A 27,919-nucleotide genomic window follows, 5' to 3' on the forward strand; every position below is an offset into this window, starting at 1 on the left:
AGGAGTACAGATCCGGTATGGTTTTTGCTTTCCAGGCACGTCATCCCCAAGACAGCGTGACAACGGCGTACCTGGCACGTCGAATAGCCTAGGGGGAGCTGGGGGTGCACAGGTGTGGAGGAGGAGAAGGAGGACCCAGCAGCAGAGTAAGAAGAAGAAGAAGACGAGGTAGAGAGCGATGGAGGAGTAGAGGTGGTGGCAGAACCGCGTGCAATCCGTGGCGGTGACACCAACTCCACTGTTGTTGTTGAGCTACCCATTCCCTGCTTCCCAGCCATTACCAAGTTCACCCAGTGGGCAGTGTAGGTGACATACCTGCCCTGACCATGCTTGGAGGACCATGCGTCAGTAGTCATATGGACCTTTGGCCCAACACTAAGTGACAGAGATGCGGTAACTTGGCTCTGCACATGTTGGTACAGGTGTGGTATTCCCTTTTTAGAAAAAAAATTGCGGCTGGGTACCTTCCACTGCGGTGTCCCAATTGCTACAAATTTGCGGAAGGCCTCAGAGTCCACCAGCTGGTATGGTAAAAGCTGGCGGGCTAAGAGTGCAGACAAGCCAGCTGTCAGACGCCGGGCAAGGGGGTGACAGTCAGACATTGGCTTCTTACGCTCAAACATGGCCTTCACAGAAACTTGGCTGGTGGCAGATGACTGGGAATGGGAACAGGTGGTCAAGGTGGAAGGCGGAGTGGAGGGTGGTTCAGACGGGTCAAGGAGAGCAGAGGTAGAGCAGTAAGATGCTGGACCAGAAGGAGTGTGGCTTTTAGTTTGCCTGTTGCCTTTGAGGTGTTGCTCCCAAAGTGCTTTGTGCTTGCCGCTCATGTGCCTTCGCATAGAAGTTGTACCTATGTGGCTGTTGGGCTTACCAAGGCTCAGTTTCTGACTGCACTCATTGCAAATTACAATGCTTTTGTCAGAGGCACACACATTAAAAAAATCCCACACTGCTGACTTTTTGGAAGTGTGCGATCTGGCGGTAACAGTAGAAGTTGGCGGAGTTGGCGGTATTGGCGGCAATGGCGGGTGCGTTGGCCGGCTGAACACAGGTGCCGATACATGTTGTTGCCCTGCTGATCCCTGCGGGCTGTCCTCCCTGCTTCTTCTAAGTCTTATTCTCCTACTGCCTCTCTGACTCTCCGTCTCTCCATCTGAACTACCCTCCTCTTGCTCTCTTCTACTAGGCACCCACAAAACATCAATCTCCTCATCATCATTCTCCTCAGATGCATCAATTTCTTCTGACACATCACAGAAGGAAGCAGCAGCGGGGACCTCCTCCTCATCACTCATTATGTCCATCTCTATCGTGTTCTCTGCCAGAATTAAATCTGGTGTAAGGTCCTCATCTCCTTCATCTTCTTCTGGCAATAATGGTTGCGCATTACTCAGTTCAAGAAACTCATTGGAAAATAACTCCTCTGACCCCAGTGAAGAAGGGGCACCGGTGGTGGAGGAAGTGTTACGTGGGGTGGCCATAGCAGTGGAGGATGAGGAGGATGTTGTGGTAAAGTTAGAAACGGTAGAGGATGGGGTGTGCTGTGTAAGCCAGTCAACTACCTCTTCAGCATTTTGGGAGTTCAGGGTCATTGGCTTTTTAAAACTGGGAAATTTGCTAGGGCCACAGGATTGCATAGCAGCACGGCCCCTAGCACGGCCTCTGCGTGGCGGCCTGCCTTTGCCTGGCATTATTTTTAAAAAAACAACAACAACAACAAAAACTCAGTTGGTTTTTCTGGAAACGATAATACACACAGCTAGATGGCGGGTTGAAGAAAACACTGTGCAAATAATGCCTACAAAGTCAACGTATACACTACTACAGCGGTGGATACGGATTACGTAAAATATATGAATGCTGCTTGAAAAAAAGTAACTCAAGTGGTTTTTCTAGAGACGATAATATTATCAATATTTAGACAAAATGTGAACAAGGTCACACAGCTCGATGGCGGGTTGAAGAAAACAGTGTGCAAATAATGCCTACAAGGTCAACGTATACACTACTACAGCGGTGGATACGGATTACGTAAAATATATGAATGCTGCTTGAAAAAAAGTAACTCAAGTGGTTTTTCTAGAGACGATAATATTATCAATATTTAGACAAAATGTGAACAAGCTCACACAGCTCGATGGCGGGTTGAAGAAAACAGTGTGCAAATAATGCCTACAAGGTCAACGTATACACTACTACAGCGGTGGATACGGATTACGTAAAATATATGAATGCTGCTTGAAAAAAAGTAACTCAAGTGGTTTTTCTAGAGACGATAATATTATCAATATTTAGACAAAATGTGAACAAGCTCACACAGCTCGATGGCGGGTTGAAGAAAACACTGTGCAAATAATGCCTACAAGGTCAACGTATACACTACTACAGCGGTGGATACGGATTACGTAAAATATATGAATGCTGCTTGAAAAAAAGTAACTCAAGTGGTTTTTCTAGAGACGATAATATTATCAATATTTAGACAAAATGTGAACAAGCTCACACAGCTCGATGGCGGGTTGAAGAAAACAGTGTGCAAATAATGCCTACAAGGTCAACGTATACACTACTACAGCGGTGGATACGGATTACGTAAAATATATGAATGCTGCTTGAAAAAAAGTAACTCAAGTGGTTTTTCTAGAGACGATAATATTATCAATATTTAGACAAAATGTGAACAAGCTCACACAGCTCGATGGCGGGTTGAAGAAAACACTGTGCAAATAATGCCTACAAGGTCAACGTATACACTACTACAGCGGTGGATACGGATTACGTAAAATATATGAATGCTGCTTGAAAAAAAGTAACTCAAGTGGTTTTTCTAGAGACGATAATATTATCAATATTTAGACAAAATGTGAACAAGCTCACACAGCTCGATGGCGGGTTGAAGAAAACACTGTGCAAATAATGCCTACAAGGTCAACGTATACACTACTACAGCGGTGGATACGGATTACGTAAAATATATGAATGCTGCTTGAAAAAAAGTAACTCGAGTGGTTTTTCTAGAGACGATAATATTATCAATATTTAGACAAAATGTGAACAAGGTCACACAGCTCGATGGCGGGTTGAAGAAAACACTGTGCAAATAATGCCTACAAGGTCAACGTATACACTACTACAGCGGTGGATACGGATTACGTAAAATATATGAATGCTGCTTGAAAAAAAGTAACTCAAGTGGTTTTTCTAGAGACGATAATATTATCAATATTTAGACAAAATGTGAACAAGCTCACACAGCTCGATGGCGGGTTGAAGAAAACAGTGTGCAAATAATGCCTACAAGGTCAACGTATACACTACTACAGCGGTGGATACGGATTACGTAAAATATATGAATGCTGCTTGAAAAAAAGTAACTCAAGTGGTTTTTCTAGAGACGATAATATTATCAATATTTAGACAAAATGTGAACAAGCTCACACAGCTCGATGGCGGGTTGAAGAAAACACTGTGCAAATAATGCCTACAAGGCCAACGTATACACTACTACAGCGGTGGATACGGATTACGTAAAATATATGAATGCTGCTTGAAAAAAGTGACTCCGGTGTTTTTTCTGGAGACGGTAATATTATGGATATTTAGACAGAATGGGAACAAGGTCACACAGCTCGATGGCGGGTTGAAGAAAACAGTGTGCAAATAATGCCTACAAGGCCAACGTATACACTACTACAGCGGTGGATACGGATTACGTAAAATATATGAATGCTGCTTGAAAAAAGTGACTCCGGTGTTTTTTCTGGAGACGGTAATATTATGGATATTTAGACAGAATGGGAACAAGGTCACACAGCTCGATGGCGGGTTGAAGAAAACAGTGTGCAAATAATGCCTACAAGGCCAACGTATACACTACTACAGCGGTGGATACGGATTACGTAAAATATATTATGGCTGCTTGAAAAAAGTGACTCCGGTGTTTTTTCTGGAGACGGTAATATTATGGATATTTAGACAGAATGTGAACAAGGTCACACAGCTCGATGGCGGGTTGAAGAAAACAGTGTGCAAATAATGCCTACAGGGCAAATAATGCCTAAAAGGTCAACTTATACACTACTACAGCGGTAGTAAAATAAAAAAAAGTAAAATAAAAAAAAAATGAATATTAAAAAAAAAAAATTAAAGTTGGTGCTGCTGAACTACTAGGAGCAGCAGATTAGCACACCAGTCCCACTCCCCAACACTGCTAGACTAATAGCACTGGGCTCTTATAGTAGTAGTAGTAGTAGTAGTAGTAAAACAACAAAAAAATAAATAAAAGCAGTCCTTACAAGGACTACTGTTATTGCAGCAGTCAGCAGATGAGATCAGAAGCAGGACAGCTGCCCACTGCAGCTACATACAGAGCACTGCAGTAGAAGGTAGATTACTAGCCAGCAAAGCTACCTAAGCTTAAATGTCCCTCAAACCCCTGCAGACTTCTGTCCCTCCAATAACAGAGCAGTATCAAAACGATTACTAGCCAGCAAACTTTCAACTGTCCCTGAAATCACTAACAGGCAGCAGCTCTCTCCCTACACTATCTCTTCAGCACACACAGGCAGAGTGAAAAAACGCTGCAGGGCTTCGGTTTTTATAGGGAAGGGGAGTGGTCCAGGGGAGAGCTTCCTGATTGGCTGCCATGTACCTGCTGGTCTGGGGTGAGAGGGCAAAAAAAAGCGCCAACAATGGCGAACCCAAAATGGCGAACGTCGCGCGACGTTCGCGAACTTCCGGCGAGCGCGAACACCCGATGTTCGCGCGAACAAGTTCGCCGGCGAACAGTTCGCGACATCTCTATTTTTCAGCGAGTTTGTATCATTATAGCTGTGGCTGCAAAAAAACTTGACACGTCTCTCAAATTCAACCTTCCCCCCCCCAAGGAAAGATGGCGGCAGTAGGGCAAAATATGAAAATAACTCTTCATCTCAGTGTTACATACATGTAATAATAATAATAATTGTCCACCTTTCAGATGTTTTTGAACTGCAACTTCCATCACCCACTGACAATCAGCATACTGTCAGCTCAAGAACAAATGAAGGGACTTTGTTTCTGCTTTGTACAGAACTGTTGATAAGGGGCCCTGGGAAGGCCCGGACTGGCAATCTGTGGGTTCTGGCAAATGCCTAGAGGGGCTGCTATAAGGTGCCATAGATAGTCAGTATTTAGTGGGCTGTTTGGGCCTCTGTGTACCTGAAGTGCCAGGGCCTTTTTTTGACTCTCACTCCAGACCTGGCCCTGGGCTACTTGTTTTAAACATTTGTCTGGATTTTTCTGTATCTTCAGATACTCTTTTTTCCCTCGGCAATCTTCAAAGCTTTCCGCGCATGTGCAGTAGGCACGAATACTAGAATTGTCCCAACTGTGCATGTGCGCAAAAGCTCTGTGCCGGCGCTCACTTCCGCGAGGAACCAGAAGATACAGAAGATGTCGCCGGAGAGCTCCGCTGCGCTACTCTGCATGAATAAGCCAAGGCACATGACAGGGACACTTTTCCACTGAGTTACTAAGGAGGGAGAAAGCAGTGAGGGGGCCAATGGACGGAAGGGGATGGGGATTTTTGATTAACGGGGGGTTTAGTTCTCCTAAGGGGCAGAGACAGCAACGCTTTTTAGGTGGGCTCAATTATTAAGATAGGTGCTAAATTCTGCCAGTGCAAGTTGCCCATATTAAGCAATCAGATCTTTGTATTTATTTATTATACTTGTCTGGTTATAAAAAGGGCGAGCAGCCCTGTGGAGAAATGGCATGGGGTATCAAAAGTGACAGGTTGATGGACAGTTATGATAAGTCATCCTGAGATCCTGTTGATCATTTTTTAAAAATGTAGTCTGACATTGTTCTATGTCAGAGTATGAATAGTGCATCAGCAGATGAGGAGCAACAGCTTTGTTTTGGATGTCGGACTGAATGACCATAACTATGAAAGGTGGCCATCCATAGTTCTTGTACCAAATAACCACATACCATCAGTGGAGTAGCTATCATGGGCGCTAGAAATAAATGCTATCACGGGCAGCAGGGCAGAGGGAATCTTTCAGGAGTTTGTTTGTGCTTTATTCCTGGCAGGGGGCCTTGGTGCACATCCTGCACCCAAACAGGCCCACCCATTTCTAGTTATGCCACTGGATAACAGAGGATTGCTCTGTGTATGGCCAATACCTCCGAACTGTCCCGTTTTCAGCGGGACAGTCCCGATTTTGACAGCTCAACCTGCAGTCCCAGCTTGTTACTGAAATGTCCTGAATTTCTGTTTGATATCCTCCCTGAACAGCCAGAAAAAGATACAAAGTTTCTAACTTAATTGGCTTTTGGCAGAGAGCCCAGAGTAGCTACAAGGTGCACTTGGATACATTTGTAACAATTTCAGATAAGCAAATAAGTAATTGTAGCAATTTAACATAAGCAGCCCTCTTGAGCTGGCCAGAAGCCAAAAGCTGCCGACATACCGACCATGTGTGTGGCCCTCCGACAGGCTTCCCTGATCAACATCTGGCCGATCGGGCAGGGCTAAAAATCCCATTGGATCGTGGCCGCATCTGTTTGTTGATGTGGTCCTGCGATCAGACTGCCCATATTGGCTGCATTATGATCTGATCGTTGGGCCCTATCGCCCACCTCAATGTGTGCACATTGGGGAGAGATCCGCTCTTGTGGCGAAATTTCCATACGAGCGGATCTCAAGGTGTATGGCCACCTTTAGGGAAACTGTGACTAGCAGCAGAAAGGGCAATTCACTTTCATTAACAAAACTGTAATAACACATAAAAACCACAGAAATGTGTCCAAACTTTTGTAACCTGCCAAATTTTTTATTGCAATTAAGGGCTGTGGCCACAAAAATGGGCATGGTCAAAAATGTCCATTTTGGTCCCTCGTTCTATTTCCAAAATGTTGCGAGGCATGCCATCACTGTGGCTATAGGAATATAAAGGAGTAATTTGCAGGTCTCTCCCCTCCTAGGTAAGATCTGCATTAGAAGTGAGTCCTGGCTGATGCAGCCCTGGGTGTGTGTGAGGGGCAATGACTTGAATCATGCAGCTTTCCTGTGTACAGAACAGAGAAACGAAACTAATCACATATTGCAACACCTCCGAGAATCCCTCTCTCCCACTCACATCAGAAAGAAGAAATTCACACAGAGTCCAAAATCCAAATAACACATTACATTTAAAACAAATATTAGTTGTTGACTCATTGGTAAGCTATGTGCTTTTAGTAATTGTTACCCTCTGTTTATATAGTAGAGCTTTCCAAGCATGCAGACCGTACCATGCAAAGATGCAGTATAGGGGCTCTGTCACACAGCCCTTTCTTTATGTGATCCATGCAGTGGGTCGTAACTAGATGTTACTGGGCCCCACAGCAAAATAATTTTAGGGCTCCCAAAATACCAAAATATCCATTGGTTGTCCTGTACTAACAATATATATTAAAATTCCTAATTAATTAGAGCCTTATGGGGCCCCCTATGCCTCTTGGGCCCCCTGCAGCCGCAGGGTCTGCTTCCTCTGTAGTTACGCCCCTGGTGCCAGTACCCACTGCACTGCAATGAATCCCTAAAGTGTGGCGCAGTGTGGCTTGGGTAGCGCAGGGCTCACTAAAAAGAACTGGATTCATAAGTAGGAGTCCCCTGAAAAGTAGAATGGGACCTACCTAAAAACGGTGGTAAATGGTTTATTTGGATGCAAATAACTGCATAGAAATGTTTAATATTTGCAATAAAAAGTAATTAAACCCGATGGTGTGGAGTTCAGGGGGGGGTAGCCCATGTAAGTCTCGAATTTGACTCCCACATCAAAGGCTGAAGTACCGACAAATCGAAACACGAGAAAATCAAATCATAATAACCGAGATTTTCTTTTCCTGGACTTGAACATGGCAGGGGGCAACTATGGAAGCCTTGCCCACTGCCATGTGAAAGGAACAAGAAACGAGAAGATCAAATCATACTTATCGAGATTTTCTTTTTCTGGACTTGAACATGGCAGTGGGCAAGACTTCCATAGTTGCCCACTGCCATGTGAAAGGTATAGGAAACCTCACTGCCACCTGCACATTCCCCAGACAGAAATGTGATGGAGCCGATGAGCAACGGAAGCCCCTGCCTCCGCCCCTTGGAGCGTCTAATTTTGGCACTCAGAAAGGGGAGTTTCCTGGGATTCGGTCTGAATGAGCACAGACACAGCACAACATTTTACAGGCAGCAATCAGAGACTTAGAATGCAGCTCGTTAAGGCAGCAGCGACATCCCTCCTCCTGTGCCTGATCCCCGTGCCGGCAGGTCTGTGCTTGTGTCTCTGTTGCTGGAAATCACTGTGTGTTTTGGTGCCACACCTGTGTTTTGGGGTCCTAAGTGGGCTTGTCAGGTTTATGGCTTCATTTATACATTTAATGTAAGCTCTGTTCAAGAGCTCTGTTCAACCTACTTGCAAGAAACGTTTTTGTATGTCTTAATCTATGTTGTCCATGGTGGGTGGGATGTCCCCAGTGTTATTGCTGCTTCTCACCCTTCTGTAGTTTTATTACAGACACGTGGGTAACCTTATACATGTTCCTTTATGGCTCCAGTAGAATGCATTATACATTCATATGTCTGTATGTTATATTATCACTTATTCTTGGTGAATGGTTGCGTTAAAGGGGTTTTTCACCTTTAAATTAACTTTTAGTGTGATGTAGAGCAGAACTGTGACCCCCCACATAAAAACGTGTGCCTGCTGTGTCTGCTTACCATGTGTAAGATTTAAAAGGTATCACTACAGAGATTAACTGGCCCCTGAATTGTTTAAACATCAAAGAGACTGTAACCCCCCTGTATTGTTCACGCCCTAAATCCCTGTACTGTTTGCACCTGAGACCCAGACTGAAATTGCCCACATTGTTCACCTGCTCATATCAACAGCACTGTGTCACTGTATGTAGAACATCTTAGAGTGGTCCTGATATGTTTCCCTGTCTTCTGCTCTGTTCTGCCTTCCCTATGCTCCCTGTGTGTGCCATACTCTACTTTCTCTAAGCTCCCTGTGTGTGCTGTACTCTGCCTTCCCTATGTTCCCTGTGTGTGTGCCATACTCTGCCTTCTCTATTCTCCCTGTGTGTGTGCCATACTCTGCCTGCCCTATGCTCCCTGTCTGTGCCATACTCTGCCTGCCCTATGCTCCCTGTGTGTGTCATACTTTGCCTTCCCTATGCTCCCTGTGTGTGTCATATACTCTGCCTTCTCTATACTCCTTGTGTGTGCCATACTCTGCCTGCCCTATGCTCCCTGTATGTGCCATACTCTGCCTGCCCTATGCTCCCTAGGTGTGTCATACTCCGCCTGGGATTTGTTGGCCTTTGAATATTGCTGTTAAGGGCCCTTAAGGTGTTTAATCGTGTGCTGGGGTTGTTGTGTTATTCACAGGGGAGGAGGAGGCATATGGATTTAAGGGTATGTCTTAATATGACTTAATAAAGTTTTTTCACATATGAGTCATAAGTGATATCACTGAAGTAAGCACCAACCATTTGGCTTTTGGTGTGCTACCACCATTAATGTGAACATGGTCTTGTGGTAACTTTGGTGTGGTTTAAAGTGGTGTGGTTTAAAACAGGTTGTGGTCAACACTGGCTTCCATTATCGGGCCCTCCATCATAAGGGCCAGAAAAATTTCAGCTCTCGGTACCACAGAAGTTGGACCGCACTGATGTATAGAGACAATTTGCATTTGGTTTTTATTATGTGTGGTTTTTGAGTTATTTAGCTTTTTATTCAACAGCTCTCAAGTTCAGTATTTCAGCAATCTGGTTGGTAGGGTCCAGGGTCGGACTGAGCCGGCGGGACATGGGGAAAAATCTTGGTGGGCCCCGCCGGCCCAGACATACTCCCTGCGTGAGGCCGCTGACACAGCTTCCGATTTCCCTCCTTGGCCCTCTGTGCACCTGCAAGAAATAGAAGGTAGGCGCAGGGGTGCCGAGGGGGTTGTGGCCCGGACAGAGGGCCCGGAGGGGAGGCTTTGTGGCGGGGCCCATGAGGCAGCAGCCCAGATGGGCCCCGGCCCCCTAGTGCGACGCTGGTAGGGTCCAAAGTACCATAGCAACCATGCATTGATATGAATAAGAGACTGGGATATCAATAGGAGAGGCCCTGAATAAAAAGCTCTAATAGTAATACAAGAAGCAATAATTATACATTTGTAGCCTTACACAGCATTTGTTTTAAGATGGGGTCAGTGACCCCCATTTGAAAGCTGGAAAGAGTCAGCAAAACAAGGGAAATAATTCAAAAACTGCTAAAAAGAAAAAAATGAAGGCCAATTTGAAAAGTTGTTTATGATTAGCCATTCTGCACATACTAAAAGTTAATTTGAAGGTGAACCTGCCCTTCAAAATAAAGTGCTAGTATACAATTTACATTGACCTTGTACAAACCATGTGTCTATACAGAGCTTTAAAACAATTCTATATGAATGTGTAGCTGAGAGTAGAGTCTATACGCGCAGTGACCCTTTGCAGAATCTGACCAATCGGCCAAAAGGACAGTTACCATAGGACCAGCCACAGATCAAAACTAAGGCAAATGCCTTTTACGCAGACTTTTACATAACTTTTCCAAACACAAATTCTTAGTTGTGGAATGTAGACCCCATCCTGCCCAAACACAGGCATACTTCACCCAACTTAAAGGAGAATTAAATTAGCTATTGAGAAGCTGAAACTTTAGTCTGATGCAAAAAGTTCAGTATATAAAATATGGTATATAAAGTATATAAATTATGGCATATTCATTTTTAGGGGTTAGTTCTCCTTTAATATGAACCCGCCCCTTTTTGGTTCCTAAATAGGGAACTGTCCCACTTAAATAAGAAGGTATCGTAATGGTTTAATCTTCATAATAAGTCTGGCATAAAAATGTCACGCCTTGATCAATGATAAAATTAGTTCTCTGTAATGGATAGAATTCATTCCCAGTAAATACAGCAATGAGAATATACCATTTTTCACTCTGCATTTTACTCTGCTTTTTTGGGCATACAATATATGACACTTTTATAGTTATGCCCAGCCTGCTAGGCATTTAGATAAGCTTATTATAAAGAGGGGACTGCTGATTTGTTTTGTGCGAACCAGGAAGTAAAACTTGATTTTACTTTCAGTTTTAGATTTTACGTGGTGCAAGAAATAACAGAAAACATAGATGATTCCTAATTAAAACAATAGGCAAAATTATGTTTGGCACAATACCTATTCATTAGTGATGTGCGGGCCGGCTCGATACTCGCGGGACCCGCAAGTTCACCCACGGGTCTGGTGGGTTCGGGTCGACCTCGCACTGCTCCTCGTGGGAACACTTTCAAATTCCGGCTTCCGACTTCCGGTTTTATAGTCTCACGTCTGCTCACCCCGCCCCTTTTGTGACATCATCAGTGGGGCGGGGCGGCGCGGGTCTATAAAAGGACCCCGGAAACGCGGGTGCAGGCTGGAGCAGGGCGGGTTAGGGTCGGGTGTGGGTCAGGAAAACCCTGACCTGCACATCACTACTATTCAGAAGAGGAACTTATACTCTACTTTTAGACAGGGACAGAATAAACAATGTGATAAACACTGAAGACTTGGTCCTTCCAGATTGAGTGAGCAGCTTACTGGCCTGTGTATGAGGCCATCCGAGGGGTCTGCCCAACCAATATCTGACCAAAAACAAGTCAGATATTGATCTGGCAATTCGAATCAACAGTCCTCGCCCTGATGGCCTGCATTTGTTGTCGTTATTATTCAATCATTGGCTTGAGGGACCAATCGTTTTATATATTTTGATATTATATTTTAGTAATGTGCAATGAATATTGACCAGTTGAATTAAGGTAATAGAATGCGTTGCAACAAAGAGTTGACTTTATAATGTTGCTTTGTCTTTTTATTTCCTCTGCTTTTCCCACAGTGCTGGCAGACAACTGTGCTCCCTACATCGGTTCGGATTTCCGTTACCACCCACAACAAAATTGCCTGTTTGGCTTTTGTGCTGGAAACTGCTTAGAAAGGCACTGCGGTATCTTGCCTGGAACCCAGCTGAACCAATCCCAGCTTCTGTGCATTGTAAACAAGTAAGTGGCAAAAGAAAGAATGGGGATTTCGTGTTTATTCTTAATGTTTCACTTTCACTTTCTCCAGTCTGGCAATTCATTACCTAAGCCCTAGGAAAGGTAGGTCACTGACATGTGGGACTTTTGATTTTACATTTAGCATGATTCATGATCTTTTATAGCTCCCAACTGCACAACTGTCATTCCTTATGGGGAGAACGATGAGATACTTTTGTGACTACTTGGTATAGGTACAATTGCCACAGTAAGACATCAGTTGTGTCACATCTGCTGCCCAGCCTCCATGGTTGTGGTCAACAATACTCCTTTTTGGTGCTCACCACCTTGGAGCCTGATTTGATAGATGTGTGTACAAGGCTGCTGCCAACCCTGCTACTCTGCTCTGCTCTGTGTTTGCCCCTCTAGCTAACTACATCTTTAGCCTAACTAGGCAGTATGGCCAAAATCTACTAAACATCCCAATGAAATCTGGGCAGGTATGTAGAGCTCTATGGGGAGGAAGATCTTTACATGTCAATGGAGATGTATCATGCACAGCGTTACACAAAGAGTCGTAGATTCAGACAAATGCAGAGGAAGAGATTTACCATTTCCATTTTTCCTGATATGACTTATTTTGCTTCAACAGTTTTTGGGTGATCATTGGATTCAGCATCTTTATCGGCCTCACACTGGTAGCCTCAATTATCTCTTGCATTTGCAAATGCTATTTGTTGGGGGCCCAACGACAGCGTAAGTACCTCACATCTAGATTCTGATTTATTGTTCTGAATTGTACTTGTAGGGATGTGTAAAATAGCCATCCCCAGTATTATTTAGCAGGCAGTCCCCTAGTGTTATAGACACCTAACTGGGTCCTAAAATACAGTTAGGAGGGGGAACTGTTTCCTATTCCTGCTTTAAGCTATGCCCCTTGTTGTTTCTCACAGTGACCAGTAGATGGCACTGTGCTAAAGTATAAATGTCTCTGAAGTCATGCTTTCAGTGTCCATTTTTGCTGGCTCTTGCCTGAGTAATCAGGCAGAGTTTTCGTGGAACCTGATTAAGGTAGGATTAGCAAGGATAGGCTATTCACCTTCACAGGTCACTATAGGATTGACAGACAGTCAGGATATTTATCTGAGCAGCTTGAGGCTCCTCCGAGAATTGTGAGTGGGATTAAGATCCCGGGTACTAATTGCCCAGAAGTAGCGACTAAGTGTACAGACTTAGGATAGAGTTTCCCCTTAGGTTCCACTTAGGGAAAAGGCTGAAAGCTGGGTGTACCTCCTCAGTGAAGCTGCATACATTGTTCTTGTTCACGTGGGAACTTATATTGACCAAAGCTGCTGTGAGTATTGCCAATGTTGATGTATGATCCTGCAGGTTCTCTTTATGGTACACTCCAATGATGATTGTATATGTACAATAAATCTGTTCAATGGTTAAGTTATAAGAACCACTGGCGCCCAATTATTTGCACCCTGAATACAGTTACAGTTGCACTACACCCTGCTTCCACACTGCTGCGAGGGCTCACTCCCTAAGATTATAAGGTCTCATTTGGAGCACATTTAATGGGAGTGGAGCTTATAGTAGAGTAAGGTGCACTCAAGTTTACTATAGCGCTACATACTAAAAATTATTTATTAGTTACACGAGTTTTACATGAGTTTTCACCCCAATGCATTTTCTCAAACCATCATAAACAGTATAGGAGCTCACACCTTGGTAACGGTATCTGGTAACGTTGCCAGTGCAGCTCAGTCTGGTCTTGCTAGCACACAACTAGGGCAATTGAAATCATACAAAGATTATATTGGCTACAGAACCTTCAGTTAAGTATACAGTAAAATATATGGCATGATAGAGACCTCTAGTGACCAAAAAGAGGTAAACATTATGCTAAGAAAATTCTCTATACTCATGCCATTTAAAAATAGTATTTATTGTAGCATATTAAAAACATAAATCACCCCACATGGAGCCCAACAAGTTTCATGCTTACCCAGCACTTAATCACAGGCAATCCCAGATAAGTCACGTCTATATATATATATATATATATTTATTTATTTATTTATTTTTTCAATTAAGCCCACCCTACAATTAAAACCAATCATGATTGAGAAGGTCCCTTGTTGCATAAATAGCTCATCAAGATATTCCAGAACAGCCCACTCAACTAAAAGTTCTCAATCATGATTGGTTTTATATGTTTATAGAGACATGTGACTTATCTGGGATTGCATATGATTAAGTGCTGGGTAAGCATGAAACGCGTTGGTTTATGTTTTTAATATGTTACAATAAATACTATTTTGAAATGGCAATGGAGTATAGAAAATTTTCTTAGCACAACACTAGGGGGCAAATTTATCAAGGGTCGAAATGAAAATTAGAATTTTTTTATGGTCAAAACTGTCAAATTCGACTAGGGAGTTATTCGATTTGAGTTTTTTAAAAAAATATGAGTTTTGAGATTTATCGTACTCTGGCCTTTTAAAAAATCAAATTAGACTATTCGGCACGTTTTAAGTGGTTGCTTTTAAAGTCAATGGGAGAGGTCCAGGGATTAATTTGGAGTTGTTTGCAGCCTTCCTGACATTCGAGTTTTTTTGTAGACAAAACTGTAATTGAGTTTTTAAAATTCAAATCAAAATCGATTCGAGTTTTCAGGTTGATTTAATTCACTGAGTTTAAAAAATTTGATTTTATTAATACATTTTGATTGGTTGAATTTATGGCAGTTTAGGGGAGCCTATCTGTTTACCCAGTTTTTATTTGTATACTGAACAATTCCTTTAAATTGGTTTGAAAAAAGACCAAAGTCCATCAAGTTCAATGTTTCCAAATGAACCCCATGGCATATATATATATATATATATATATATATATAATGGTTCCAAAAAAGCTAGCACTCACAGGTCTTAAAGTGGAAAAAAAAGGGTTTTATTTAAACAGAAAAAACTTAAGTTTCGGCTAGGTCCCTAGCCTTGAGAAAGACTAGGGACCTAGCTGAAACGTTCATTTTTTCTGTTTGAATAAAACCCTTTTTTTCCACTTTAAGACCTGTGAGTGCTAGCTTTTTTGGAACCATTGCACATACCTTTAAACAGCTTTGCACCCAGGCACCTTATACCTGTATACGTGTTGTGCCGGCATTCTTCGTTATATATATATATATATATATATATATATATATATATATATATATATATATATATATATATATATATATATATATATATATATATATATATATATACATATGCATAGACAGACCTATCTATACACGCAGAAATATTACTGTATATAACAATGCCTATACTAACTAATTGTAGATCGTAAGATGAAAAAAGTCATCCAAGCGACTCTTAATGGTATAAATAGAATCTGCCATTCAACAACCTCGCTGTCATCACAGTGGGGAATGATCTACACTCCTCTGTCTATAATGCCCTCTAATGTACTTGTAAATAGGCTGTTTTTCTATTGTCATAATGATTTTTCTATTGTTTGTCCATCCATAAGCAATAATATATATAAGGTTCTGGAAGCCAGCACAGCTCGTCACATGGTTGATTTCGCCTGGGTGCAAAAAGCCCATTAAGTACAGATATAGCAACGGATGAAGGTTGCACTCACAGGTCTTAAAATAAATTTTCAAGTGTTTATTGGATCAAAAAACAACTAACGTTTTGGCTAGCACTCTAAGCCTTTCTCAAAGTGCACACACAAACAAACATCAACCATTTAAACCCCCAGTGGCAGGAAACAGGAAGTGGTGACATCATCATGACGTTTTTGGCCAGGTGAATAAACATAATTAATCAAAGTTAGTTGAAAAAGGTAAAAAAGTTCATAAGGGAAATGAATATATATATATATATACAGTATATATATACACACACAATAAGAAAAACTCTGTGTTCAAACATGTAAAACATATCTAGTAGCAAATCCTTGGTACTGTTGCATATTAGATCAAACGAATTTCATCAAATGAATTTGGCTTGGTCCGCCTTCCTTAGCCCTCAGCCTCTCCCTTCTAAGCTCTCCTCACTCAGTCCTCCCTCCACAGCCCTTCCCCTCTTAACCCTCCGTGTTCTGCGTTCAAGTTTTGAGCTAGCGTTGTCATGTCAGCTTTGAGCACGGAAGGGAAGGGCTGAGGAGGAAGGACTAAGTGAGTAGAGCTTAGAAGAGAGGGGCTGAGGGCTAAAGTAGGAGGACCAAGCCACGAGGGGGTAGATTACAACAACAAGTATGGGCAACACGGAGGAGTAACTGCAGTCTTTGGATCAGTGAGTAAGCAGCAACTTTAACATACCGGTATACTTTTTAGAAGACTATTAGACTGCTTGCTGATTTGCATTGTAAAACAAAACCATACAATACAGTGTAAAACATTATGGGATTATTATTGTCAACGAAGATGCTGGGCAACACCAAAAGACACTCATCTGATTTTCACTAAACTTCTTTTACTTAAATGCCAGTTCTTCCCTAGCAGAGTGCATGCAGGAGCGTGTGTTCTGCTGAACATGTCCTAAAATGCATTTCTCACCCTAGGCTTATACTCGAGTCAATAAATTTTCCCAGTTTTCTTAGGTAAAATTAGGTACTTCGGCTTACACTCGGGTCGGCTTATACTCCAGTATATATGGGTAAATAGTGCTGCTCTTGCTCTTGTTCTTACTCCCAAAGCATGGCCTGGTTGCTAGGGTAAGTTGTATCAACCATCCAAAAACAATGAGCTGCAAATCTAAATGAAATACTGCTTGAATGGTGTGTAAAAATGAAGACTATTTAGCACTGTTTAGAACACAGTGAAAAATTAATTAAAGGGGTGGCTCACCGTTGAGGTAACTTTTAGTATGATTTAGAGAGTTATATTCTGAGACAATTTGCAATTGTTTTTTTTTTTTTATTATTTGCGGTTTTTCAGTTATTTAATCAGATGTTCTCCAATTTAGAATTTCCGCAATCAGGTTGCTAGGGTCCAAATTACCCTAGGAACCATGATAGAAAAATGAGTAATTAAAAGTAGCAATAGCATCAAATGTGTAGCCTTACAGAGCACGTGTTTATAGATGGGGGTTCATTTGAAAACTGGAAGGATTCAGAAGAAAAGGCCAAATTATTAAAACACTGTAAAAAATAAATAATGAAGATCAATTGAAAAGTTGCTTAGAATTGGTCATTCTATAACATACTAAAAATTTACATAAAGGTGAGCCACCCCATTAAAGGTGATCTAAACCTTTAGAAAGAAACAAAAGTATGTGATGTTTTTTTTTCTTGCATTATCTTTGCGCTGTTAAATTCTTTTAACCCTTTTAATCAAACATCAGGTGTTGGGTGCTATGAAATTATTTTATTTTTATATTAACAAGATATCCTTTTTCCCTCAACTGTAGGCTCCAGTCATACCAATGTGACAATGACTAATATCATGCCTCTGCAGCCAGTGATTGCAGCGATGCCCTCAGCAGGATACCAGCCAGTCGCAACACATCCGAGTTACCCAGGCCAATACTTGCCACCCCCAGCCTACCCAGGTGAGGTGGTCACGGGCCCCTGGAAGATAAATTCATTTTTGTACATCATAATTATAGTTTTCTGTCATGTCTGCAGTTCCTTTAAAGGGGCGGTTCACCTTTAAGTTCACTTCTGTTATGTTATAGAAAAGCCAATTCTAAGAAACTTTTCAATTGGTCGTCATTATTTATTTTTTTATAGTTTTTCAATGATTTGCCTTCGTCTTCTGACTCATTCCTGCTTTCAAATGGGGGTCACTGACCGTCTAAAAACAAACACTTTTTAAGGCTACAAATATATTGTTATTCCTACATTTTATTACTCGTCTTTCTATTCAGACCCTCTCCTATTCATATTCCAGTCTCTTATTCAAATCAATACATGTTTGCTACGGTAATTTGGACCCTAGTTACTAGACTGCTGAAATTGCAAACTGGAGAGCTGCTGAATAAAAAGCAAAAGTAACAAAAAAACACTCTATGACGGAGGGACATTTTCCTTTACTTTGCCCATTTGTTTTACCCAACTAATAACTATATTTTTTATATAGATTCTGCATTATGTCACTATGCTATACATAGAAAACTGCACAACAGACTCTTGCTGTCAGTCAAATGTAGATTGGGGAGGTCCCCATAGGCTTTGTAACAATTTTTAGGTCGAAGAAAAATTGCTCGATCGATGGATTAAAATCGTTCGATTGATGGATTAAAATCCTTTCGCTCGATCGTTCGATCAAACTATTTGCGCTAAATCCTTCGACTTCGATATTCGAAGTTGAAGGATTTACATTCGGCAGTCGAATATCGAGGGTTAATTAACCCTCGATATTCGACCCTATGTAAATCTGCCCCTACAGTCTGGGGACTGATATTTGTACTGATTCTCATTTCAGCCTGCTGTATACACTGGGAAATACATGTTTGTTTGTCTTTGCAGGGGGTGAAAAACAGACTTTGATGGCATAACCTTGAAGCACCTGATTGGCAGCTGTTAAATATGTTATCAGTGAACTTTCTAAAGAATGGAGAGAAGGCAACGTGCTCTCTGAGTGCCATATGAGTTAATATTCTGTTATATGTTTTGCTTTAGTGACTAGCGCTTTGCAGTTTGGAATCACTGGAAGATGAAAAATTTCCCATACACAGACACAGTAAATACATGGACCAACCAGCTACAAGGGGTCATACACTGTATAGTCCCCATTCATTTTGTTCCTAACATGTATGAAAAGCAGGAAATGACCAGACCAACCATTTTCAAACCTGCCCAATTCCTGAAGTGACCAATACCCATAAACAATCTTATTTATGCCTATATTGCCACCATAAGTCTTGCTGCTACCTTTCACGGGTACAAAGGATGTTGTGTATGGGACATTAGGCACAAGGTTGGGCTTTAGGTTGATTGGAACAATTGCTCCATGAACATCTGTCCTTCTGGCCTCATGCTAAAGATGCACAGCCAACTTCCAGACATTGTTAAACTACAACTCCCACAGCTGAAGGCTGCTCAAGACCAAAAACAGAAAGAACAGGTGCCAGGACCCACAGTCAAGATAATAAAAAAAATGCAAAAATATTTATTAGGACATAGTAGAAAATGGCCTAACACGTTTTGTGCCTGTTAGGGCACATGCTCATAGGCTCACGAAACACATTAGGCCGTTTTCTACTATGTCCTAATAAATATTTTTGCATTTTTTCAATAATCTTGACTGTTTTTGGAGGGACTCACAACTACTGTTGCAATTTGGTGGCTGCTCAAGAGCAACAACATCTGCACCAGTTCCTTAATTGATTTGGTGGCTAAATCCAAAGCCAGCGTTATTTGGTACACATTTTAGAATTGTATTAAAGCCGTGATTTAAGGAATACATTTGGAGAAAAATAGTGAATTGACAGAATTTGTGTAAAGAAAATCTTACCCTTAAAGGGCCACTTCACCTTCACAATATGTATCATTTGCATTTTGTAAAACCTGTAAAGGCTTTAAAGAATGATTCCCCCCTTCCTAATAAACAATCAGTAGTTAGGTTGTGAACTTTCTAAATAGTTGACATTTGATTAGATTGATTTAAATCAGCTTTTGAGCAACTTAAAGGAACAGTAACACCAAAAAGTAAGAGTTTCAAAGTAATGGGGTTCTACAGAGTCCATCTGTTATCTGCTATATAATACACAAAAGCCATGAATATCCTGTAAATTATATCCTTATAAACGGTGAGTTCTGATGTCAACAGTTATAAACAGTGAGTTCTGATGTCATTTCTGTCACATGACTCACTGAAACTTGTGTATTATAATAAATAAAGTACCCCCAGTTGCAAAATATGAGGATATTAGAAGTAACCTCGGAGTTCCATGACCTGTATAAAAACATTCGGCCTTCGGCCTCGTGTTTTTATATGGTCATGAAACGCCTCGATAACTTATAATATCCTTATAATTTACGAGAGGGGGTACTTTATTCACTATGTAACCTGTGCTTTAAAAGGCTGGCCCCTTGGTTACAGCAGCTTGTTTATAAAAACTTATAGTAGTGTTTCTAAAGCAAACACTTAACTTTTACCAGTGCAGGGAAACAGTACACAATATTTTAATTGATTTGAAACAATTACATTTTTTGGTGTAACTGTTCCTGTAAGTTTTAAACCGTAAAAGTTTAGGGGGTCAGTAATCTATCTTATTGAGGTACAGGGTCGCAACTACAGAGGAAGCAGACCTAGCTGTAGGGGGTATAAGGGGTTCCATGAGTCCCTAGTAAATTAGCTATTTCAATACGTATTGGTAAAACTGGTGTACTTCTGGCCATTTTTCGGGGCCTTAAAAATATTTTGCTGTGAGGCCCAGTAACATATAATTACACCACTAGAGCTGGCAAGGGAAACCTGAGAGGGGGGAAATACACAAAATTAGCTTTTAAAACGTACTTTTTACAAAAAAGTATAAATCATTATTTATTTGAGTGTTTTGAGACACAGTAGTGCCCCTTTTTGATAAAACATATTGTTTGAAAGTATTTTCTTGCTTAAATCTTATGTTGGAGTATCTGAACTATACTGTTTTATTACAAATGTATCAGTTTTTTTAAAAAAAAAAAATAAACTTACATGTTATAAAACTGTTATGGAGTTGCTTCCTTTGCATTGCTCAGCAGGAGAACTACAAAAGGAAACAGAGGAGACATTTGTGCTTTGCTATTTTTAATGAAATAATGATGGCCACATGATACCAGTAAATTAAAACCAGTTATCCTCTGATATTGCCTTTAAAGCAACACTGACATTCCGGATTTTTCAGGATTAACGATATCTGCTATTAGAGGAGAGTCATTTTTTAATGATTAATAAAGCTTTCTCCTCCTTTCTATGGGTGAAAAACACTTTTTTGAATTCTTCTAACAACTGGGTATACTTTCCATGAGAAACTAGCAGGGGATAAAACCAGAGTCGTATTAATAAGTCATGTGTAAGAAGAAAAAGAACCAGTACAGGGTAGGACTACACAGATGTTTTCGGGGCGATCCAACGCGCTGCGACAAAACGCATGCAACAAAAATAAGGTAAGTGAATGTATTGTCGGATGAAGTTGCAGCATTTATCCGATGCGTCACGACTGTTGGATGCAGACGCTGCCTGACTTGTCGCATGCGTTTTGTTGCAGCGCGTCAGATTGCGCTGAAAACGTCCGTGTAGTCCTACCCACATGTGTGAATAGACTAATTAAAAGGTCTTCTGCTTCAGAATGAACAATAACGCAAGGCTAAAATGCAATGAAACCACAAAAAAATCAAATGAAATGGTGTGAACCAATGAAATAACCTCAAATGAAAATTGTATAAATAATTTTTCTGCACATGAAGCCCACTGACTGCGTATTATGTGTAGTAAGACCCCCTAACTGTACAAAGATCCTCAGAAAAACACAAATACCCATTCTGTCAAATCCAACTTTGGTTTTCGTGACATTTTTGAAAATCGTCTGAAAAAGTGCAATTTGTTGCAATTATTTTACATACAAAGATAAATCATCCTAAATATGAATGCCAGGGGGTCTACTGAACAGTTTGATGCCTAATCAAATCAGATAGATAAATATAGATGTCTATCTACAACAAACTACCAAACTATAAAGCTATGCTTAATAACATTTAATGAACAATAACGCAGGGCTAAAATGCAATGAAACCACAAAAACAAAATCAAATGAAATGGTGTGAACCAATGAAATAACAAAATAAATGATCCAACTACGATGATGAGTCCCTGCAGTAGTTGGCAGGGCTAAGCGGATGAAGAAACAGTCCAAGCAGCAAACTCATAATCTGATCATATCTGCTGCTTGGAGGTCGGATTTGCAATGATTGCATCACAGGATGAACATGACAGCCCACAGCAAAAGCCACTGGTGCAGAGGAAAATACTCTAACTGTGAAGAATGTGTTAGATACATTCTAGGCAGTTAGAGCATTTGCCTGCCAGCATTAAATCTATATGTGCTTGGCAGGAAAAGCATTAAACCTCTGAAGTTGTCAGTAGCATGCAATCAGATCTTTTAATTTATTTCCTGTGTACAAGCCGGACGGGATTTATAGTGGATGGCAGAAATGTATCCCCGGTTTTTAGGTTCTGAGCCATCCATTTAAGAATGTTCCCTTTAAGAAACACCAGAGGGTTAAGCAGCCAGAAGGTGGGCTGGACAGCCAAGGGGTGTTAAAGGGAGTCAGCAGCAGGTGTGCAGGGGTGTGAGAGAAGGAGCTGCACAGGAGGGTTGGGCTGGATTTGTTGGAACGGCTGTACTTTGAGAGACCTGGGGGGCCTGATAGCCAGGTGGATATTTTCCTGGTGTTTTCCCCACAGACCAAGCCTGGATAGTACCTTGGGGTACTGAAAACGTAAAAACGCTGAAGTAAGCTATTTTGTTTATTGCTGGACTTTATGTTGCTGAATGAAGCTGTTTTCTTTCTGTTACATTTTGACTGCTGCTGGAAGCTCTTTGGGTTCAAAATAAACGGACTGTTTTTCTTTTCACCTTGGAGTGGCCTGCATTTATGCTAACAATCCCGCTGTGATCCCCCAAACTTCACATCTGATAGAAGTAGATTACAATTTACCTCTTTATTATGTGGCAATACTTGTGCGACTAGCAATGTGGGGAATTGGGATGGGTTATTGGAAGTGCTACCAGGTTGGTGAGCTATCATCCTGTGATCCTGATTCATGTTTAAAATGTAATCTACCATTGTACCTTGTCGGTGGGTGCATAATACATCAGTAGATGAGGAATTGATGAGGAGCCACAGTCTGTTGAACAGAACCATGGAAGGTGGCCTTCATGTGTATGGTCACGCATACCAACCAGATATCAGAGGATCGGTCAGTGTATGGCCACCCAGGCTCTGTTTTATAATGCGGGTGCCCCTAGACCAGATGGCACAGTAACTGGGCCCCCAGTGCTGGATTCCTAAAACATGCACCCAGTTGCCTCCTGCGCCCGATCCCCCTGACGTGCGTGAGCCATGCATGGACTATTTTGCCGCTCCTTTGCTCCCCACTCCAGGTGTCAAGGTGAGTAGTATAGATGTGGCTGGGCAGCATGCCGCCCCAAAAAAATGTGCTGCCCTAGGCCCGAGCCTTTGTAGCCTTTTCAGAAATTTGGGTCAGTGGCCAACTTTACCAGTGGTGCAGGATGCATCATTGTGGCCACAGTGATATAAATGGAGTAATTTGTACATCTCATCCTGTAATTTATTATTAATAATGTTAGCACTTATTTTAATATACCTTAGGGAATTAATCTTTCTCTCCCACTCAGACTCTCATGATGAAATGAGAGTGAATACAAATCAGTTCTGTCTTCCTAACACAAATATAAAGTAATTGAGAGCAGTGTTGGACTGAGATGCCAGGGGCCCACCAGAAAACCTTAGACCAGGGGTGTCCAAACTACGGCCCGCGGGCCAAATGCGGCCCGATATCCATTTTTAATTGGCCCGCAGCGTGCAAAAATCCCCCCCCCCCTAAAAGTCTTTCAGCATCCAGAAATTTTTTTTTCCTACCACACGGCGTCATTGGGGGGCGGAACCTACAGTGCTTCAGTGTAGACTCTGAGAACTTGTCCTAAACTCCGCCCTCCCCGTGACTGAAGTTTAGTGAAGTGCGGGGAGGAAGGGGGGCGGTAAACAACTGAAAGCATGGCTCCATTCCCCTTCTACACTGCTGCCTAACCTGGGCTGGATTTCGTGCATCTGATCTGTGAGTAACTGCTTCGTGCTTGGCTTGGGGGAGGGGTGGATTTAGTGAGGCTGCAGCCGGGCAAGGGAGTCAGTTACAGATCCAGTGTGTGAGTTAGTGTGTGTGTATCTGTTTGTATCTGTCTGTATGTGTGTCACTGTGTGTGTATCTGTTTGTGTGTGTGTATCTGTGTGTGTGTGTTTGTATGTGTCACTTGTGTGTGTGTGTGTATCTGTTTGTATGTCACTTGTGTGTGTATCTGTCTGTATGTGTGTCACTGTGTGTGTGTATCTGTTTGTATGTGTCACGTGTGTGTGTCTGTATGTGTGTCATTGTGTGTGTATCTGTTTATATGTGTCACGTGTGTGTGTGTGTGTGTGTGTCTGTATGTATGTGTCACGTGTGTGTGTCTGTATGTGTGTCATTGTGTGTGTATCTGTTTGTATGTGTCACTGTGTGTGTGTGTCTGTATGTGTCACGTGTGTGTCACTGTGTGTGTCTGTATGTGTGTATCTGTCTGTATGTGTCACTGTGTGTGTGTATCTGTTTGTATGTGTCACTGTGTGTGTGTATCTGTCTGTATGTGTGTCACTGTGTGTGTGTATCTGTCTGTATGTGTCACTGTATGTATGTGTGTCTGTATGTGTGTGTTACTTATTTACAATTTGTAAAATGAACATGGTAATCAGGGGGTGTGGCCACAAAATGGGCGTGGCCACAGTGAGTGGCCCGGCTGTCTGTGTATTTTACCGCATATGGCCCTTGGTGAAAAAAGTTTGGACACCCCTGCCTTAGACCATGGACCCACTTTCCAAACGTATTCCTCCTCTCCTCCCTCAACCTCTTTATTCTCCTAGTCATTCATATATACTTACTATATTCTTTAATAATTAAGCATTTTTTCCCATAAAGAAATAGGGAATGACCCGGAAATAGACCAAATGTTTAGAAGCAAGAGGCCCACTGACACATGGGCCCACCGGGAATTTTCCTGGTATCCCTGTGGGCCAGTCCGACACTGATTGAGAGAACACAAAGTATCTGATATAATTTGAATAAAACTAGTCCTTCATTTTTAACACTAGAAATTACAGAAACCCAGAGGCTGCTGGGGGTGAGGGTGAGACAGTGGCAACATGGGGGCCAGGGATGGCAGGGCCCATAAAGGGTTTTTTCCCAGTGTCCCACCGGCCCATTCGGGCACTGCTTTTGGTAGGTTTGAAATATAGAGACATGTTGTGAGGTATTTACTAGGGCTTTATGCTGTTACACATAAAAGCTGTTTATGCAGAGAGCAACAAGGCTTACTGTGGTGCATTACTGATCGGGTCTTGGGCAAATGGAACATGTCCTGAAGCAGACTGAAGTCATGGGCTGGCAAGTTCTATTTAAATGATAAAAACATTGGGGCCCAATTCCAATAAATTGACAGAAGCCACTGTCCAAGGCAGCTGACTAGTAACTCTGGGCCTCCAGCAATCTGAGAGTTCTGGTAAATGCTAGAGGGGCTGCTGTAAGATGCCATAAACACTCACTATTTATTGGGCGGGTGGGGACTGGAGCAGTTTGGGCCTCTGTGTACTTAAAATTCCAGAGCCTATTTTGAATCCTAGTCCAGACCTGTATGGGACCATATGCATAGGCGGATTTTCATTAAGACTTGGGGAGGCTAAGCCAGACCTGTTTGCCTAAAAAATTTAAAGAAAAATTCAAAGTAAAAAAAAAATTAAAAAAATCCACTGACTGACCAATGTGTCTATTTGGACTGACCAATGTGTCTATTTGAGCTTTTTGGGGGTGGGGCAAGGGGTGCTGCTGACTAGTGTCTTTAGAAAAAAAATCCCTACCTGGTAACTCCGGTGATGTCATCATGAGCTTTTGCACTGAAAATCTCAGGAGATTTCTCTTTCTGCAGCATTTGAAATCCTGGCAGGGAAGGAGGGACTAAACACTGTTACAAATTGTAACAACTTCTCCACAGCTTACAGACAGCATGTAGGAACTACATAACCCACAATGCATTGCACTGTGATGTTCTGTTCCTTATTGAAATCAAGTGTACGGAACGCATTTTGGGAGAACACACGCTCCTGCATGCGCTCTCGTAAAGAAGAAGTATGCAGACTCATCTCTTATTCTACTCACTTATCCGAAGAAACTGCAGTCACGCCTCAGTGCTGCCCACATTTGCTGTTGCAATCTCCCCCCCCCTCGTGGCTCATTCCTCAGCCCTCCCTAATTTTGTTATGAGGGCTGAGGAGAGAGGGCTGAGGACGGAGGAGGGAGGGCTGAGAGCTGAGGAGGGAGGACTGAGGACGGAGGGCTTTTGTAATGAGGGCTGAGGAGGGAGGTCTGAGAACCGAGGAGGGAGGGCTGAGTAATGAGTCACAAGGGGGTAGATTGCAACAGCAAATGTGGGCAGCACGGAGGTGTGACTGCAGTTTCTTCGGATAAGTGAGTCTGCATACTTCATCTTTACGAAGGGGAATGCAGGAGCGTGTATTGTCCTAAAATGCTTTCCATACACGTGTGCAGGGAATTGTGGGGTTTGGAGGATGCAGGCTAAGGACAAATGGCTGTTGATACAAAGTAACAGTAGTCAGCCAGCTCAGCAAAGTAGTCAGACAGATCAGCAGGAGAGCAGGGGGCTAGGCTTAGGCAACTGTTCCAAACCATTAAAAATCATGAAAAGTCTGAATATTTTTTAATTGATATATATTGCAAAGTTACTTGAATTTATGTTTACTTTTCAAAAAGCTTAAGTTGTGTTTCTATGGTTTTCCCCTGTAATTTGCAAATTAAAGGGGTTGTTTACCTTACAAACACTTTTTTCAATTCAGTTGTTTTTAGATTGTTAGGTTGGCAGAACAGTCAGGTTTATAAACTTCAACTAACAATTACTTAGAATGATAACCAAACCTCTCAGCTAAAAATGATCAACATGACCTATAGGTAACTTTTAATGTACATTCATATTTTAAAAAGTAGTTTTTTTAGTGTTAGTATCACTTTAAGAGCTGATCTGTGTGCCATGGGAATAGGTGTCACTGAGCTTTACCCAGGATGGGTGTTTGTGCTGGGGATCAGGACCAAGAGATAAAGTAGCTGCTGATACTCCACCTGCTTGTCTGTTATGTGGGCATTATTTTATACTTACATTACAAAAAAATAAATATCATCAGTGGTCAATGGTAGTTAGCTGAAACTGAAAAAAGTGTAATGCAGCCGTTGGTACCATTGTGACCAGATCTCACTTTCACATCTGTGTGAGTTTCCGCTAACACCTACCTGAATGGTTCAATGGAACCATTGTGATTGGATATTGGTGACTGTTTCCTTGAAGGGGGTTGTTCACTTTCCAAACACCTTTTTTTAGTTGAGTAATTTTAAGATTGTTCAGCATAAATAAAGCATTCTTTCAATTGCTTTCCATTTTTTACATTTTTCCTGAAAGTTTCCTAAGCCTAGTCCCCTGCTGTCCTGCTGAACTGTCTGACTACTTTGCTGAGCTGACTGACTACTGTTACTTTTTATCAGCAGCCATCTGCGCTCAGCCTGCATCCCCCAAACCCCACAATTCCCTGCACACATGATTTCAATAAGGAAAGGAACATCATAGTGCAATGCATTGTGGGTTATGTAGTTCCTGCATGCTGTCTGTAAGCTGTGGAGAAGTTGCTGCAATTTGTAACATCAGTGTTTAGTCCTTTCTTCCCTGCCAGGATTTCAAATGATGCAGAAAGAGAAGAACTGTTAAACAGCTGGATTTCAGCATAGAAAATGGCATTTATTCATACTTTTTGAAGAAACAGGTAACTGTGATGGATATATTAGGGGTTTCTGTGTTATGTGGGCCTCTTTATCAAATTTTTGATTTGGAAGCTGGAGTTCCCCTTTAAACTTTAATGTTCGTGTCTCGGGTTTCAGTCTGGCAACTCAGTGATCCAGGAGCATTCTGATTTGTTACAATTTGCTACAATTAGTTGATACAATTAAATAGTTAAAGCATTTCTTAGCATTATGTGAGGAATATTACCAACTATTGTATCAATTCAATTCACCTTCCTCTGGATCA

General features: G+C 41.7%; 1 protein-coding gene and 1 long non-coding RNA gene across 2 annotated transcripts; one reads left to right on the plus strand and one right to left on the minus strand.

Moving 5' to 3' along the window:
• Nucleotides 1-6,841: 6,841 nt before the first annotated feature.
• LOC121393350 lies at nucleotides 6,842-25,824 on the minus strand. Its single transcript, XR_005961005.1, has 3 exons — nucleotides 25,692-25,824; nucleotides 20,722-20,773; nucleotides 6,842-7,052 (listed from the first exon to the last, which is right to left on the minus strand). It is a non-coding gene; the product is annotated as an uncharacterized LOC121393350 (long non-coding RNA).
• LOC108715805 (protein shisa-4) lies at nucleotides 8,161-19,563 on the plus strand. The gene is made up of 5 exons (XM_018261281.2): nucleotides 8,161-8,290; nucleotides 11,927-12,089; nucleotides 12,718-12,821; nucleotides 17,489-17,629; nucleotides 18,549-19,563. The coding sequence occupies exons 1-5, from the start codon at nucleotides 8,179-8,181 to the stop codon at nucleotides 18,575-18,577; spliced, it is 549 nt and encodes a 182-aa protein (XP_018116770.1). The 5' UTR covers nucleotides 8,161-8,178; the 3' UTR covers nucleotides 18,578-19,563.
• Nucleotides 25,825-27,919: the final 2,095 nt, after the last annotated feature.

This window comes from Xenopus laevis, chromosome 4S, assembly GCF_017654675.1.
Source record: "Xenopus laevis strain J_2021 chromosome 4S, Xenopus_laevis_v10.1, whole genome shotgun sequence".
NCBI classification, from domain to species: domain Eukaryota; kingdom Metazoa; phylum Chordata; class Amphibia; order Anura; family Pipidae; genus Xenopus; species Xenopus laevis.